This window comes from Aotus nancymaae, unplaced genomic scaffold (genome assembly GCF_030222135.1).
Source record: "Aotus nancymaae isolate 86718 unplaced genomic scaffold, 86718_ANA_hifiasm-v0.15.2.pri h1tg000028l, whole genome shotgun sequence".
NCBI classification, from domain to species: domain Eukaryota; kingdom Metazoa; phylum Chordata; class Mammalia; order Primates; family Aotidae; genus Aotus; species Aotus nancymaae.
Window position 1 is genome coordinate 2,407,907 of NW_026988441.1, and position 15,646 is coordinate 2,423,552.

The window sequence follows — 15,646 nt, forward strand, 5'->3', positions numbered from 1 at the left end:
GTGTGTAGATCAAAATATTAAAGAACTAAGAAAATAATATCTATTTTAAAAAGTGTTGTTGATGACCTCAATTATCAGATACTTGAATTCTCTACCAACACGCCCAAGTCGTGACCCCATGAAAGTCCCTGGCCGAAAGTCCCTGGCCCTAAGCCCAGGGTTGCATCCCTATCGTCCCAATGCAGGAAGAATGAAAATGGAAATTATGTTCTAATGGGAGTTGCTGTAAAATTGCAAATTGTGTACAAGTAGAGTTTTGCATTTGACCTTGCGCTTTCCATCCCCTACAGAGCAACTCCAGCCCTTGTTTAAATACAGTGTTCTAATTCCCAGAGCCGTTCCGGTTTCCACACTGACCCCCCAACCCCTCCCCACCACCGCCACCGAAGTCTCAGCTCCCAGACCTCCGTAGAATCTTATCTCCACCTGCTGGTAAATACAGCTAGCTATTGATTGATTGATTGAGACGGGGTTTCACTATGTTGGCCAGGCTGGTCTCGAACTCCTAACCTCAAGTGATCCACCCGCCTCGGTCTCCCAAAGTGCTGGGATTATAGGCGTGAGCCACCGCGCCCGGCCACAGCTTTTGATTTAAAAGGTTTCAGCTTGTTAAGAGTAAAACACCTCGGTTTCCAGGAAACTCTAAGCTGCTTCCTTACATTGTTTGAAATATTAGCTTAAAACAGGTAGAAGCAGTCCTGCTCCAGAGGACATCACAGAGATTCAAATGGCCGCAAATGAGAAAAATAACCCAGAGATTCAAATGGCTGGAAAAAAGAAAAGTAACCCACAGACCGGGAAACTCCCTGGGGCGGGGCGAATCAAGGGAAGGCCAAGGCTCCGCCCCTTTCCCAGACCCGCCCGGATCTCGGCTCCCACCTCGGATCCAGCCCGCTCCATCCAGAGACCAGTCAGGGTCCCGCCCCCTGCGCCGCCCCCTGAGCCGCCCCGCCCTGCTATGAGAGGCATTGCTCGCAGACCCGGAAGCGGATGGAGAGGTCACGCGTCAGTAAGAAGGGTTTCCGTCTTCCCCTTTCAAACTTGCACTCCTAGGCTACAGTGTTCCTCACTGATGTCTGGGAGTCTCTAGACTTTAAAATCCGCACACTCATTCCTCTCTTGAGAGGCAGATTCACATAATGCTCACCTTGGAAATATGACTGACGATCTCACAGGCCCCATGAGCTCTGGCTCTGTTCAGTTTTTTTTTCTTTTGCTTCTGCCTCCAAGACTCAATACTATCAATTGATCTATCTTTATGTTCACTGATTATTTCTTCTGAGTGCTCAAATCTGATGTGGAGATGGTCTAGTGAATTTCACTTCAGTTACTGTACCTTTCAGCTTCAGAATTTCTACTTGGCATCATTTTAAAATTTCCCTATTTCTGTAGATATTCTCCACTTGGTGAAATACCATTCTCTTCATTTCATTTGGTTCTTTGTTCATGGTTTCCTTTAACTCTTTGAACATGTTTAAATTATCCATTCACTTGTCTAGGAAATTCAATGTCTTGGAATCATCTGACGTTTCCCTTATTTTTTCTTGTGAATGGGTCATAATTTTGTGTTTCTTTGCATGTGTCATTTTGTTACTGTTATTGTTCAAAACTGGGCAGTGGAACTCTGGGAATCATAGTCTTCCCCTTCTCTAGGGTTTGTTGTCACTGCTTGTTGTGGGCTGTAATTTGTTTAATGACTTATATAAACTACTTTTGTAAAGATTCTCCTGGTTGTCATGTGTGGTCACTGTGGTATCTCTTTCATTAGTATAATAGTCATATTGGGGCTCAGCAGAGATCTCATCGAATGCCTGGAGCAAGAAGAAGAAAAAGAGGAGGAGGAGGAAGAAGAGGAGGAAGGAGATGAAGGAAGAGAAGGAGAAGGAGGAAGAGAAGGAAGAGGAGAACAAGAGGAAGAAACAAATCCTCTCGATATTTGCAGATTGGCTCTAAGTAGGGGCAAGCTGTCAATGCTTAGCCAGGCCATTAACAACTCTGCCTTTGCCTTCACATTCTGCTTGTGTTGAGCCTAAAGATCATCCAAAGGTTAACAGCTTAAGTGTTTTCTTAGGCACATGATTCACCGGTATATATGAGCGATCTTTAAAATCTCCATGTTCCACACAAATGTATTTTCTCAGCCTCTCCCCATAACTTTTGCCCTTCTATTGCCTGCCTGTTATCCCTTCACCAAGTCTGCCATAGCCATACTTTTGCTTTTAAATGTCATATAATTCTAACTTGTTTGCCAGTGAAAGAAAACTGTTTGGAATGCAGAAGGCAGATGTGAACATTATTCTCAAGAGAACACAGTGACCAGATAAAATACTTTGCACACCCACTACCCCCACCAGCACTGAGTACACATTTAAGGCAGTCAGAAGCAGTCACTTCTCGGACATCTCCATGATCTTTAGCTATTCTACCCAGCCTGGTGCTTCAGGATATAGTTGCCAGTATTTACATCTGTAATCTACAAGCTGGAGTACTTCATACATTTCACTGCTGAAATCCTTGCTTTAATTCTTTTTTTCTTTTTTTGAGATGGAGTTTCACTCGTTACACAGGCTGGAGTGCAGTGGCGCTATCTAGGCTCACCGCAGCCTCTGCCTCCTGGGTTCAAGCAATTCTCCTGCCTCAGCCTCCCAAGTAGCTGGGACTACAGGCATGCACCACCACGCCCAGCTAATTTTTGTATTTTTTAGTAGAGACGGGGTTTCACCATGTTGGTCAGGCTGGTCTCAATCTCTTGACCTTGTGATCTGCCTGCCTCGGCCTCCCAAAGTGCTGGGACTACAGGCGTGAGCCAGCGTGCCTGGCCTGTACATGGATTTTTAATATAAATGTGGGGGAGGTAAAATATTAATGCAAATAAAATAGTTTCAGGAAACAAGTTCCATCAGTTCCACTCACGACAGTGATAACTCGACCTCCTAAAGCTTTGTGTGCAATATCAGCTTTTGGATGTTTTGAAAGGAAGCTAATTTCTTTTTGATGGTAAAATCAAACAAAAACATGGTGTTTTCAGAGAAAAAGAGAACAAGCAATTGACCCACAGGACGTGGCAGGACATGAACCTGAGAATACGTCATTCCCGTCTCCTAATCCTTCTTTTCTTCCTCTTCATTCTGCCAGTTTCTTCCTCAGATGAGACTATCTTGAGAAATCCAATGTGAGTTTTGAGAATATACATTTTTGACCTCAGTATTCTCTTCCCCATGCCACCACTGCACCCATAGGCAGAAGGACCTTGAAATGCAGAAAGGGCGACTGTTCTTTGTCACAGGAGAGGTTCAGGAAGCCTGTGGGTGAGAAACCCACCTGAATAGGACAGATGGACCCCACACCCTGATATCTCTCTGTGAGAATTCTTGGGAACACTCCGGTATCAGGCTGTTCTTGCATTGCTATAAAGAAATACCTGAGACTGGGTCATATATAAAGAAAAGAGGATACATTGGCTCACGTTTCGGCAGGCTGTACAGGAAGCATGGCAGCTTTTGCTTCTGAGGAGCCCTCAGGGAGCTTTTACTCATGGCGGAAGGCAAAGAAGGATTAGGCATTTCACATGGCAAGAGCAAGTGAGGAGGCAGGTGCCAAACACTTTTAAATGCCCAGATCTTATGAGATCTCACTCACTCTGGAAAGGACACAACCACGGGGGAGCATGCTAAATGACTCATGAGAAAACCACCCCCATGATCCAATCACCTCCCACCCGGCCCCAGGTCAAACACTGGGGATGTGGGTGGGGACACACATCCAAACTGTATCAACTGCCATCACGTCTCTGCAGAGAGGCGAGTCTACACTCCACCCTCCATCCCCAAGTGCTGCCCAGAACTCGGGTCTCTAAATCCCGGTGAGGTGCTGAGCCCCTGTCCACAGCCTGGAGGCCTGCTTGACTTTCTGTTCCCATCAGGTATTAAAAGCAAGATCCGCTGACTCTCCTGGACGCTGTCCCTGGAATTGACAGTTGGCTTCTTGCAGTTCTCCCCATCTGAGGTGGGCTTTTATGCCTTGGATATATAAAATGTTTGGGTGACCCATCCCCCATAGCCACACTGCACACTCTAGTCCATTCCTGGACTTGCAGTGAGCCAGGCTGTTCTTAGGCCTCACTTATCCTTGGCCCCACAAAGGCCAGAATCTCCAGTCCTGGTTTCCACTGAGCTCCCTGCCATGGGGAGACTGGGCTGCCCATCCCCTCGCGAGATGGGGAATGAGACAGCCGGGATGCGGATTTATGTATGAACATTGTAGACAGGCAGAAAATCGGTATGTTGTTCAAAATACATAGTTCTAGGTCATACTAAAAAGTATGAGAAGGGCAAACAGCACATTATATTACTTGTTTCGGATGAACACAGGTGTGATAAAATGAAAGCGCTAGGAACAGAATAACTAATAAATGGAGAAAGAGGGGGAGGTAATTAGATTATATGTGATTACACCGCAATTAGGTTAGCCAGGGGGAGTGGCTTCAGGGCTCTGGGGTAGTATAAATGCCAGCAGGAGAAGGGACCTTCCCCTCAGTGCTCTCTGCTCCCTTCCTCATGGAAGCTCCACTGTGAAGAGTGGAGTCTGCCAAAGGTCCACTTACCTGGGTGGCTGCTGGAGAGAAGGAAGACAACAGGTTAGTCTATTACTATTTTAGGTGTTGGTTTATCCCAACAGGAGAAATATAAGAGAGAAAGCTCTGTACTGGCCGGTTTTAGATATTGAGGTAAAGATGACTTAATTGCTTAATAGTATTTCTTAGGACAGAGCCTGATTCAAAAAACGTTTCAGAAATATTAATGATAGAAAAATATATAAAAAACAAAAAGCAAAACAAGAAAAGATTTTTAAAATCTTAATGATGATTTAAAGGTCAACATTTGCAAGGACTGCTTACCCAGCACCCTGACTTGCGTGGGTACTGGATGAGCAGTTATGGAAACCTGGTGCCCTTGATGGAGAGCTTTTAAATAAGGGATTGCTTCACTTATCTTTTATTCCAGTATATTCCTGACCTTTCCTAGGAGCTAGTGAAAATTCAGGCCCCTGAACCTCCAGCCATAGATTAAGCCAAGCAAGACAGGGTGTGAGCGCCCAGTCTATAACGGTGGTGTAAAGAATGTTTCTACTTAAAGATGTAGTTAAAAATGTTTCTTCACTCAATTTTGGTGATTTGGATTTTGATGAGGAAAGCACAGTTTATTCTAGATTTTCAAGTGTGTTTGCCCCGATACAGCAATCACTTTTTGTATTTGATCAGTTTTCTGTTTTTCTGGACATCGTCTTCTCTTTTCCTGATATGATCTATTAAGATAAATTTTATCATCTTTGTGTGGTGATGTATCCTACTACTGCTTTCAAATGAAGAGTCCATTTTCCTGTTTTATTCTATTTATTTTTTTCATTTGCTCCATCTTACTGTTTGATTTACCATTTCCATCTTTTTATTGTGTCATCTCCTGCTGTTCTGACTGTAAGCTATCTCCATAGACCTCAGCACTTCCCCACAATTTCATCTGTTTTTCGATCATGTTATTGTGGGGAGAAAAAGAGACTGGATGGAGACCCCAAGAGAGGGTTCTTGGATGTCACACAGGACAGAATTCCAGATGAGTTGTAGAGAGCAGTAAGAGAGAGTTTACCGAAAGCTACTACATTACAGATTAGGGCACCTGCAGAATGTGCCTGGAAAAAGTCCCGTCTTTTTAAAGTTTTTCTCATATAGGGGTCTTGTCCATGCGAAGATTAAACTAAGCTGTGTCTACGTGTGGTGGGCTAACAGCATGACAACGCTTATTATTCTGTTGATTTAAAGAAAACAGTCCTTGACATTCTAGTGTGTAGGTCCAGAAAGCATAGCTATCGTTATCTTGAAGGCGTCTATTTCTTATTGAGCATCTGGACATTTTGCAGTCCTAGGATTCTGTCCATGCAGGCAGTGCTAAGCAGCTTCTTCAGCCACAAACATCTTAGGATCAGGGTGGTGACTGGCCAGGACTGTTCCTTGCTAGTTTTAAGGTGAAGCTGATTTCTAAGCGGTGTCACCCTCGCTCTTCTGTGCTTCCATTTCGCTAGCACTGTGGTCGTTTAGACAAAGACATTTCCCCTGAACCCAGGCTTTGCTTTGGTCATCAGTTTGGACATAAAAGTGTTTTATTTTGTATTTTCTTACCACTTTATGGTTTCCCTTGAGTATCTTTTTTTTTTTTTTTTTTTTTTTTTTGAGACAGAGTCTTGCTCCGTCACCAGGTACCAGGCTGGAGTGCAGTGGCTTGATCTAAGCTCACTGCAACCTCTGCCTCCTGGGTTCAAGCAATTCTCCTGCCTCAGCCTCCTGAGTAGCTGGGACTACGGGCACGCGCCACCGCACCCAGCTAATTTTTTTATTTTTAGTAGAGACGGGGTTTCACCATGTTGGCCAGGATGGTCTCGATCTCTTGACCTCGTGATCCACTCGCCTCGGCCTCCCAAAGTGCTGAGATTCCAGGCGTGAGCCACCACGCCCGGCCTCCCTTGAATAGCTTACTTGATCTCAGGGAGTTTGATTTCAGAAATTTCAAGGAATATGCTTCGTAGTATAAAACATCCTTAATATTAGAAAGAAGTTATAAAATGTAGGGACATCTAATTTAGATAAGGCAGATGTACAGATGGTTAAAACATGCAGTTTTTCAATGTATTGAATTTTATTTGATGCCAATTCCACAATCAGTCTCTCCAGATGTTTCATGGTATACCCTGAGGGTCTCTAGGGGACGGACCTGCATTGCCCACATTTCGAACACACTAAGTCAGGTGAACAATTCTTTTCATGGGTCACCTGCTTTTCCCATTCACATTGGTGTCATGTCACTAGGAGCATCCGTGTGGCTTGAATGACAGGAAATGTAGCTTTAGTCCTAGGGACATGGTGGCCACAGCAGAGAGGCGGGGCCCACAGCATCCTGCACCTGGGAGACTGCAGGGATAGGAAGGATTCAGCGTCTCATTTTCTACCCTCCACAGGGAAACAGAATCCCTCAGGCAGGACCAGCACGGATGGACCCCAACACGCTCTCCATGGAACAGGGGAAGGAGTTCTTAAAGCAGTGTGGCATCCCACAAAAAGATGTGAGTACGGGAGCTGGGACCACCTGGGATGCAGGTGGAATGGGGGGAGTCCAAGCCTCAGGCAAGGCTGCAGCAGGCTCCCCTCCCATGACCCGGTCATATTCAGGGTTCTGCAAGCTCCATACACGGGCACTGACCCATGAAAATTGAAACGTAATTCCTCACAGGGACACGGGAAAGTGCCCGCCTCCCCGCCCTTAGTTCCCACCTGGGAACAGCAGCACTTCCCAATATGCTGGGCTGTCACTCTTGGTGCCATTTGAATGTCAACAGCAAACTCCTCATGGGCAGTGGAGTAAAGAACTGAGATTACCTTTGCATCCTCATAGCTTAGCTCCCACATGAGTGAGAACATATGGTGTTTGGTTTCCCATTCCTGAGCTACTTCCCTTAGAATAATAGTGTCCAATCCCATCTAGGTTGCTGGGAAGGCCATTAGTTTCTTCCTTTTTATGGCTGAGTAGTATTCCACTGTGTATATATATATACACACATGTATATGTACCACAATGTTTTTATCCACCCATTGATTGATGGGCATTTGTGCTGGTTCCATATTTTTGCAATTGCAAATTGTGCTGCTGTAAACATACGTGTGCAAGTATCTTTCCTTCTTTCTTTTTTTCTGAGACAAAGTCTTGCTCTGTTGCCCAGGCTGGAGTGCAGTGCTACAATCTTGGCTCACTGCAAACTCTGTCTCCCAGGTTCAAGCGATTCTCCTGCCTTAGCCTCCCAAGTAGCTGGGATTATAGGCATGCGCCACCAGGCCCAGCTAATTTTTGTATTTATAGTACAGACGGGGTTTCACCATGTTGGCCAGGCTTGTCTCGAACTCCTGACCTAGTGATGCACCCACCTCTGCCTCCCAAAGTGCTGGGATTACAGGCGTGAGCCACCGTGCCCAGCCACAAGTATCTTTTTAATGAAACAAAGAAACGTGAGACTGTCCAGCATTACCTTTAAACACCTCAGGAAGTTAGGAGTTCATCCTCTCCTATGCCGAGGCTTTTTCCTGCCTGCAGAACTCAAGTTGCATCTCCATTCTCCTTTCTCTGCATTAGATTGATTTGATGACAGAGAAATGGGTTGTTCTGGCCTCTGTGGAGGTTCTTCTGCGATTTCCTCTGAAGTCAGGAGAGGATCCAACCGCCCGCTGTGTCTACAATAAAAGATGCCAGCCTTCCGTGGACCGGCCATCCACAGTTTCACAAAGATGTGGATACCGAGAGGAGAGGTAAGACAGGCACTGGGGAGTAAGGGGGGGTGGCCTGGGGGACTCCCCAAGCACAGTGTGGTCTCAAGGTTTCTGCCTGAACAGGCCTGGGGGCTTCTGTTCTGTGTATCCCCCCTCCATGACATGGGCTGTGGCATGTGCGATGCCTGGCGTGAACCTGCACATACGGGTCAGCATCGCAGGCATCCTCAGAGGGCTGGTCTGAACCTGCACATACGGGTCAGTATCGCAGGCATCCTCAGAGGGCTGGTCTGAACCTGCACATACGGGTCAGTATCGCAGGCATCCTCAGAGGGCTGGTCCTCGCTAGGCTTTGTGCCTGCCTCCGTGTGAAAAGCGGTGTGTGGTCACAGGGGTCTCATGTGAAACGTCACAAGTGCCCATAGGTTGACTATGAAAGCTTTGCAAAGCTTTGAGCTTCTGGTTGGTTTTCTGAGTGAGAAACTATTCTATAAAATAGCAGGTTTTCTGGAAATACCTGGACAAGATCAGTCGTTGTTGGCTGTTCATCTATTGGCATTGATAAATATGGTAGAGAGTTTCAGCTCTGAGGCGCTGACTGCACGTGAACTCAGAGCCCAGGAAACCTTCATTCACGGCTGCAAGTCTCACTTCACCCTCGAAACATCAAGTGGCCTTTGGTTTATAAAATCTGTGTCCTGTTCTGGGAGTAGGTCAGGGACAGAATCACAAAATAACACAGCTGGGACTTGGGTTCAGAGAGGACCAAGTTCCGTGGGTGTGACTCCGTGGCCAGTGCATCCCTCCATCTCTACATGGGTAGGAGGGACTCTCCTGTGGTGTCTGTGTAATGTTTTGTCATTTTCTTATGACTAGGAAACCCAACAACCAATTAATGAAGAAGACTGATCAGAAACCCAAGCACCTGCCGCAGATGGCAGGTGATTCCATCCGTCATCAGGCTCAGAGGCCCAGCACAGCCAAGAACCCACAGAAGCAGCAGAGGAAACCCGTGGGGCCAAGGGATCCCCCAGCAGATGAAAAGGAATCCAGGGTCAGTGGGGGCTCGAAAATGTGGGAAACCAAGGTGTCTGCATGGATCCCAGAGGGTGGGCTTGAACATGGGACCCATGGTTATGACTCAGGTGTTCCCACTGGTCTCGGGCTGACCGCTCTGTGCTCTCCTCTGCTGGCAGACTGGCCCGTTCTCTGTCCAGTGTCATGTCCAGCCTGGTGTTTGCCACATCCTCAAACACTGGTTCTTTTTCTTCACCCTCATCTTTCCTCCTGGGATTCCTCTGTTAAATGGGCTCTGGGGAGGACGATCATATCTTTAGTTTCCTGGCAGCCAACAGCCCATGGGCGTATGTCTCTCTCCCAAAATAATCCACCTCCAAAACCCAGGCCTTCTATTAACCTTTGAAGGTGCCTGTGATTGCTGTTGACTCACTGACCCCCAACCTCCTCCACCTGCAGGTGAAATGCAAGAACTGCGGGGCCTTTGGGCACTCAGCCAGGAGCACAACCTGCCCCATGAAGAGGTGGAGTGGGGCCCTTCCTCTGCAGCCCCTGGGCTCACACAAGGAGAAGGAGAACCCGAAGCCAGCAAAGCCTCGGCTACCCCAGGCTCCAGGGCCCTTTCTGAGGGATGACAGAGAAAAGGAGCAAGGTTCAAGGTGAGGATTCTGCAGGGTCAAGGAGGATGCGTGATGTTGGAGCCTGAGGAGATGGCGTCTCCCCGACTGTGTGCAGCCTTCTCTAGGCACAGACAGGAAAGCTGCACATGGAGGTGGATGGAGGCCCCTTCCTTCCAGGGCCCACACTCCCAGCTCATTCCAGTGCCGAGTCTCTAGAGGGCAGGGCCTGTGGGAGACCTGGGGATGTTGCCCGTGGCAGGCAGAGCAGCACCAGGGTCTCAGTGAACTTAGGGAAGCTGGGGCCGTGGCAGGGAGGGGGCTTCCTGAAGTGGGGCCGCTTCTCAGATGAGAGAAGGGGCAGTCTTGGCAAATTTCACCGAAGTCTGAATGCCTCCCTCACCCAAAGCAAGGGCTGGGCCTGGGGTCCGGGGGGCGCTTGGCTCCCAGTCACGGGTGTGGACAGGAGGGTCAGGCAGGTCCAGACAGTGAAGGTGATTTCTTCTGCAGGCCTCAGCAGCAGCAGCAGGGCAAAGCTCCCACGCGGACACTTCCCAGGATGCCCCAAGAGAAAGTGCAGAGAGCCCGGGAGAAGCCAGAGGAAGCCTGTTGGTACCTGAGGGTGAGTCTCCCCCGACCCCTGCTCTGCTCCTCTTCTGGGTCCCCTGATTCCTTCACTTCTGTGCCCCTCGCGGGTGGGGATTATGTTGAGACGTAGGCTGCCCTGCAGGAGAACTGCGGTGAGTACTTCGCACACTCCAGTTTCCAGCTTCTTGATCTGAACAGTGCCCGTGGGGAGTGATGGATCAGGTGCCTTAGGGACATGGCTGCAGAGAAGGCAGCTCTTTCATTGCTATACATGTTCTTAAATCTGCTTTCATTTTATTTTATTTTATTTTATTTTTATTTATTTTTTTAAGATGGGGTTTCACCATGATAACCAGGCTGGTCTTGAACTCCTGACCTCAGGTGATCCACCCACCTCGGCCTCCCAAAGTGCTAGGATTACAGGCGTGAGCCACCGCGCCCGGCTAAATCCGCTTTCAAAAGGAGCTCTGCCATTTCCAGTCTCCATGTTGTGTGGGGAATTGATATTCCCTTGATATCAACAACAGACAACATACAGACAGTTATAGTTTTCAAATCCGATCGTCACAGCAAAATTAATGGTAGACTTCCTTTCCCCCACACAATTCCTGAAGTGAGAATTCTGCACATACTCAGTGAGCATGTGTACATCCTTTTCTGTGACGTTTAATTTCATCTATCCTGTCTCCTTACGTAGGGTCTTCCCTATATTTTTTCCAGATTTAGAAGCAATCCCAATGCATGTTATTCTCCTCTGTTTCTGAAGTCAGCCTGTCCATTTTCCTCTGTCCTAGCTGGCTTCTGGTTTTCACAGTTTCTACTGGGATGTGGTTGCACATGTGAGCTCCCTGTTTCACGGAGTTTGGTGATTCTCCTGTTGAGCTGTCTCATGTGGGGTGTTTTCTCCTGCAGCACCCTACCATGCCACTGCCGGTGCACATCACCAAGAAGAGATCTGTCCAGGGTCCTGGGCCCACAGGTCTGCCACCTCCCATCAAGACACCCGGGACGAGATTACTCTGCCCTTCGGGTCACAACAAACGACCAAAACTGAGCAGCTGTGGACCCACCAAGGGACATGGTGGGGACATTACTGCCTTCCAGCTCCCTGCTCTGAAGAGCTCCCACCAGGTCTCTGCTCTCAGTGCCAGGCCACCAGCCAACAGGCCTGAAGTGTCCTCCCACGGTGCTCTCCAGCCTGCCATGAAGGCGTTTGCCCTGGGTCCTGGCCTTAAATCCCAGGCAGAAATCAGACCCGATGCAAATGCAAAACCCAGACCACAGCAGGTCAGACAAAAGTGTGGCCAAGAATCCAGAACCCAGGCAGCAGGCAAGAAGCGTGTCCAGGTCCCCACCCAGACTTCCCAGAACCCCACAAAGAAAGCAAGACTCAGCTCCTTCCCGACCCCCGCACTGAGAACTCAGCTCCCTGATGTGGGCGCTGTGCAGCCTCTCCAGCTTCCCCCCGTGGCGACTGGACTTGGACCCAAACAGGCACCCAAGGCCACCACAAAGACAGCAGCCACTAAGACAGCAACTGAACACCCCAGAGTCAACCTCCAGTCCCCCGCAGCCAGCTCACCTTTCCTGGGCCCAGCCCAGGGCTGCCCCATCCTCCAGCCTGGACCTCTCATTCCTGTTCCAGGGAGGCCTGGCAGTGTCACTTTCATGAGAGGGGGCCAGGGACAGGAGAGGTCCAGCTTCAGAACGCCCCCCACATCCCGTCCTCCCGAGGACTGGACTTCTGGTCAGAGCCCTCACTTCTCAAGGGAGTCTGAGGGGTGGGGTCCCCAGGTCTCAAAGAGTGTCCTCTATGAGGACCTTCAGATCTCTTCCTCCTCTGAGGCCAGTGACAGTGACTGACACCCCCAAGACAGGAAGACCTGGCCTCAAACCCATGTGACTTGGGAGTGGCTGAAAGGCTGAGAAGGGGAGAGGCGGGAGGCAGCCCTGTGTGGGATCATTGCTGCAGTGCCTGTGCAAATGCAGACCCCAGATACTATTGGGGATCAATGAACCCTGCCTACTTACATTACATACATTTTCCTGTATTTAATAAGGGGTTTATGAAAGTGTCCTATAAATTACTTTTTCAGTTACATATCATTATATGAAAAACTGGGTCAACATAAGAAAACGGCATTCGAAATTAGCTGGGAGTGGGGGTGCGCACCTGGAATCCCAGCTACTCGGGAGGCTAAGGCAGGGGAATCACTGGAACCTGGAGGCGGAGCTTGCAGTGAGCTGAGATCGCTCCACTGCACTCCAGCCTGGTGACAGCGTGAAACTGTTTCAAAAATAATAATAGACTGGGCACGGTGGCTCACGCCTGTAATCCTAGCACTTTGGGAGGCCAAGGTGGGTGGATCAACTGAGGTCAGGAGGTCAAGACCAGTCTAGCCATGATGGTGAAACCCCATCTTTAAAAAAAAAATCAAAAATAATAATAATAAAAGAAAGAAAACAGTATTTCACCGCTAGTGTCAATAGAAAGCTTTGAAATTCATCTGAGGGAGGGAGCCAACCCCTGAATTCTGAGTCCTTCAATGGTTGTGTAAAAGGTCAGTATCTCCTGAATCTAGAATTTTTGATTGTTAAGGAGAGCTGCAGTGAGAATCTCTTAGCCTTGGAAAAATAAGGATTTTTTTTTTCTTGGAGGAATTTTTTTTTTTTTTTAAGACAGAGTCTTACTCTGTCACCCAGGCTGGAGTGCATTGGCACAATCTTGGCTCACTGTAACCTGGGTTCAAGCAATTCTCCTGCCTCAGCCTCCTGAGTAGCTGGGATTATAGGCGCATGCCACCACGCCTGGCTAATTTTGTATTTTTAGTAGAGACGGAGTTTTGCCATGTTGGCCAGGCTGGTCTTGAACTCCTAACTTCCAGTCATCTGCCCGCCTTGGCCTCCCAAAGTGCTGGGATTACAGGTGTGAGCCACCATGCCCAGCCGATTGTGATTTTTAATCAGTGAATTCAAACTTTTAAGAAACTGTGCTTTGTACCTTATACATTTTTTCCAGAATTTCCAAAAAGGGAAATACTCCATTTATTTTATGAAACTATGTAGACACTAATTTCCATTGTGATAGAAAGGGTGTCTCAGCTAGTGAATGTATAAAGTTGAGCTACCAGTATTCTCAATGTTGGAGTTATTCAGCAGATTGAATAAGTCATGCAAAGCGCATGGTAAAATATATCTTACTATTGCTACTATCATACTACAAGGAAATATAGACTAACTTCAAGTCTGTAAATGAATTTCACTTACAATGATGTATTCTACTAGCCTTGGAACTTTTCTTATTAAAAGTCATTGTAAAATTCATTGGTTAATTTATTTCCATATTAATAAAATTCTCTGAACTATGACACGTTTTACAGGTGTTCTGTGTTTTCCTTTCCACCTCAAGCCAATTTCCTTACATTTCAATCACCGTGCTTCATTTACTTAAGTAAAGAGGACTAGGTGCCTACTGTGTCACCCACAGACCCGTAGCTTCTAAGAAAGACAAACCCGCAGGCACAGGCCGCCCCCCTGAGTCAGTATCTGCAGTTTAATAACAACCCCAGGTGTTTCACATGTGGGTTAAAGTGGGATAAGCACGAAAATTGTCTGACTCTCAATTTGGTTCCGCCTCAGAATCTCCTGGTGAGCTTCAGCTGCTCCTCCTGGCTGGGTCCCACCCTTGGAGACAGTCGTGTTCTAAGTCCTGTGTGAGGCTGGATGTAGGGATGGGTAGATCCTTTGTGGTTAAGTCAAACGTGGGGTCACGGTTAAGAAACCCTGGAGGGAGAGGGCGAAGACACTGCTTCCCTCACCCACCTCCTCCCACTTCACCTTGGGAGGAAACTCTCCTGAGGCCAGAAAGATCGGAGGGCTCTGAGGGTGGGTTCAGTCTCAGGAGAGCGTCCTGTCTCTCTAAGACCTGGTCCCTAAAAAGCAGTGGATGGAAGTCTGCAGGCTGCTGCCTAGATGGGGGATGGAAACCCTGAAAATATAAAGGGCAGCTGGGCGCCATGGCTCACACCTGAAATCCCGGCACTTTGGGAGGCCGAGGTGGGCGGAACACGAGGTCAAGAGATCCAGACCATCCTGGCCAACATGGTGAAACCCTGTCTCTAGTAAAAATACAAAAAAATTAGCCAGGTGTGGTGGCACGTGCCTGTAGTCCCAGCTACTCGGGAGGCTGAGGCAGGAGAATCGTTTGAACCCGGGACACAGAGGTTCCAGGAAGGAAGGAAGGAAGGAGAAGGAGAAGGAGAAGGGAGGGAAGGAAGGAAGGAAGGAGGGAAAGAAGGAAGGAAGGAAGAAAAGATGGAAGGAAGGAAGGAACGAAGGAGGGAAAGAAGGAAGGAAGGATAAAGGGCGATGTAGAAACTCAGGTTCAACTCCTCCAGCGTGCTTTAGTGGGGTGATATTTAAATATATGTTACATGAGAGTCCTTTCTTCAACTTCAGGCACCCAATTTGCTGTACAAACCATTTCTCTGATACAGAAGTTACACTCTAGCGGGCTGCGCCACACCATCCCAGGCAGCCTGAGTGAAATGCAGGGATGTAGGTGGGGCAAGCACGGGGCTGCTAGGGTAGAGGGAGTTTTTATCTTTTGATTCTTCACCCTGTGTTCTGTGAAGCTTCCCTCTTCTGCTTGTAATTTCTTTTCTTTATCTTTTTTTTCTTTGAGACAGTCTCCCTCTGTCGCCCAGGCTGGAGTGTAGTGGCACGATCTCGGCTCAGTGAAATCTCCACCTCCAAGGTTCAAGTGATTCTCCTGCCTCAGCCTCCTGAGTAGCTGGGACTACAGGCATGTGTCACCATGCCCAGCTAATATTTGTATTTTTTTTTTTTTAGTAGAGACAGGGATTCACCATGCTGGCCAGGATGGACTTGATCTCTCTACCTCATGATCCGCCTGCCTCAGCCTCCCAAAGTGCTGGGATTACAGGCGTGAGCCACTGCGCCCGGCCTAATTTTTGTATTTTCAGTAGAGATGGGGTTTCACCACTTTGGTCAGTCTGGTCTCGAACTCCTGACCTCAAGTGATCCACCCTCCTCAGCCTCCCAAATTGCTGGGATTACAGGTGTGAGCCACTGCGCCCAGTCTGAGCTTAGTCTGTTT

The 15,646-nt window shown here is 48.0% G+C and overlaps 1 protein-coding gene across 1 annotated transcript; it reads left to right on the forward strand.

Annotated features, from left to right (window-relative positions):
- Positions 1 to 9,239: 9,239 nt before the first annotated feature.
- On the forward strand, positions 9,240 to 12,390 carry LOC105734244 (protein FAM90A27P-like). The gene is made up of 4 exons (XM_012477015.2): positions 9,240 to 9,359; positions 9,782 to 9,981; positions 10,450 to 10,561; positions 11,440 to 12,390. Exons 1-4 carry the CDS (start codon positions 9,240 to 9,242, stop codon positions 12,388 to 12,390), a joined length of 1,383 nt encoding a protein of 460 aa, XP_012332438.2.
- Positions 12,391 to 15,646: the final 3,256 nt, after the last annotated feature.

Coding starts and splice junctions, on each gene's coding strand:
- LOC105734244 (XM_012477015.2), top strand. CDS start 9,240: ATGGCAGGTGATTCCATCCGTCATCAGGCTCAGAGGCCCAGCACAGCC. Junction 9,982..10,449: donor GAAAAGGAGCAAGGTTCAAG/GTGAGGATTCTG, acceptor TTTCTTCTGCAG/GCCTCAGCAGCAGCAGCAGG. Junction 10,562..11,439: donor AAGCCTGTTGGTACCTGAGG/GTGAGTCTCCCC, acceptor TTTCTCCTGCAG/CACCCTACCATGCCACTGCC.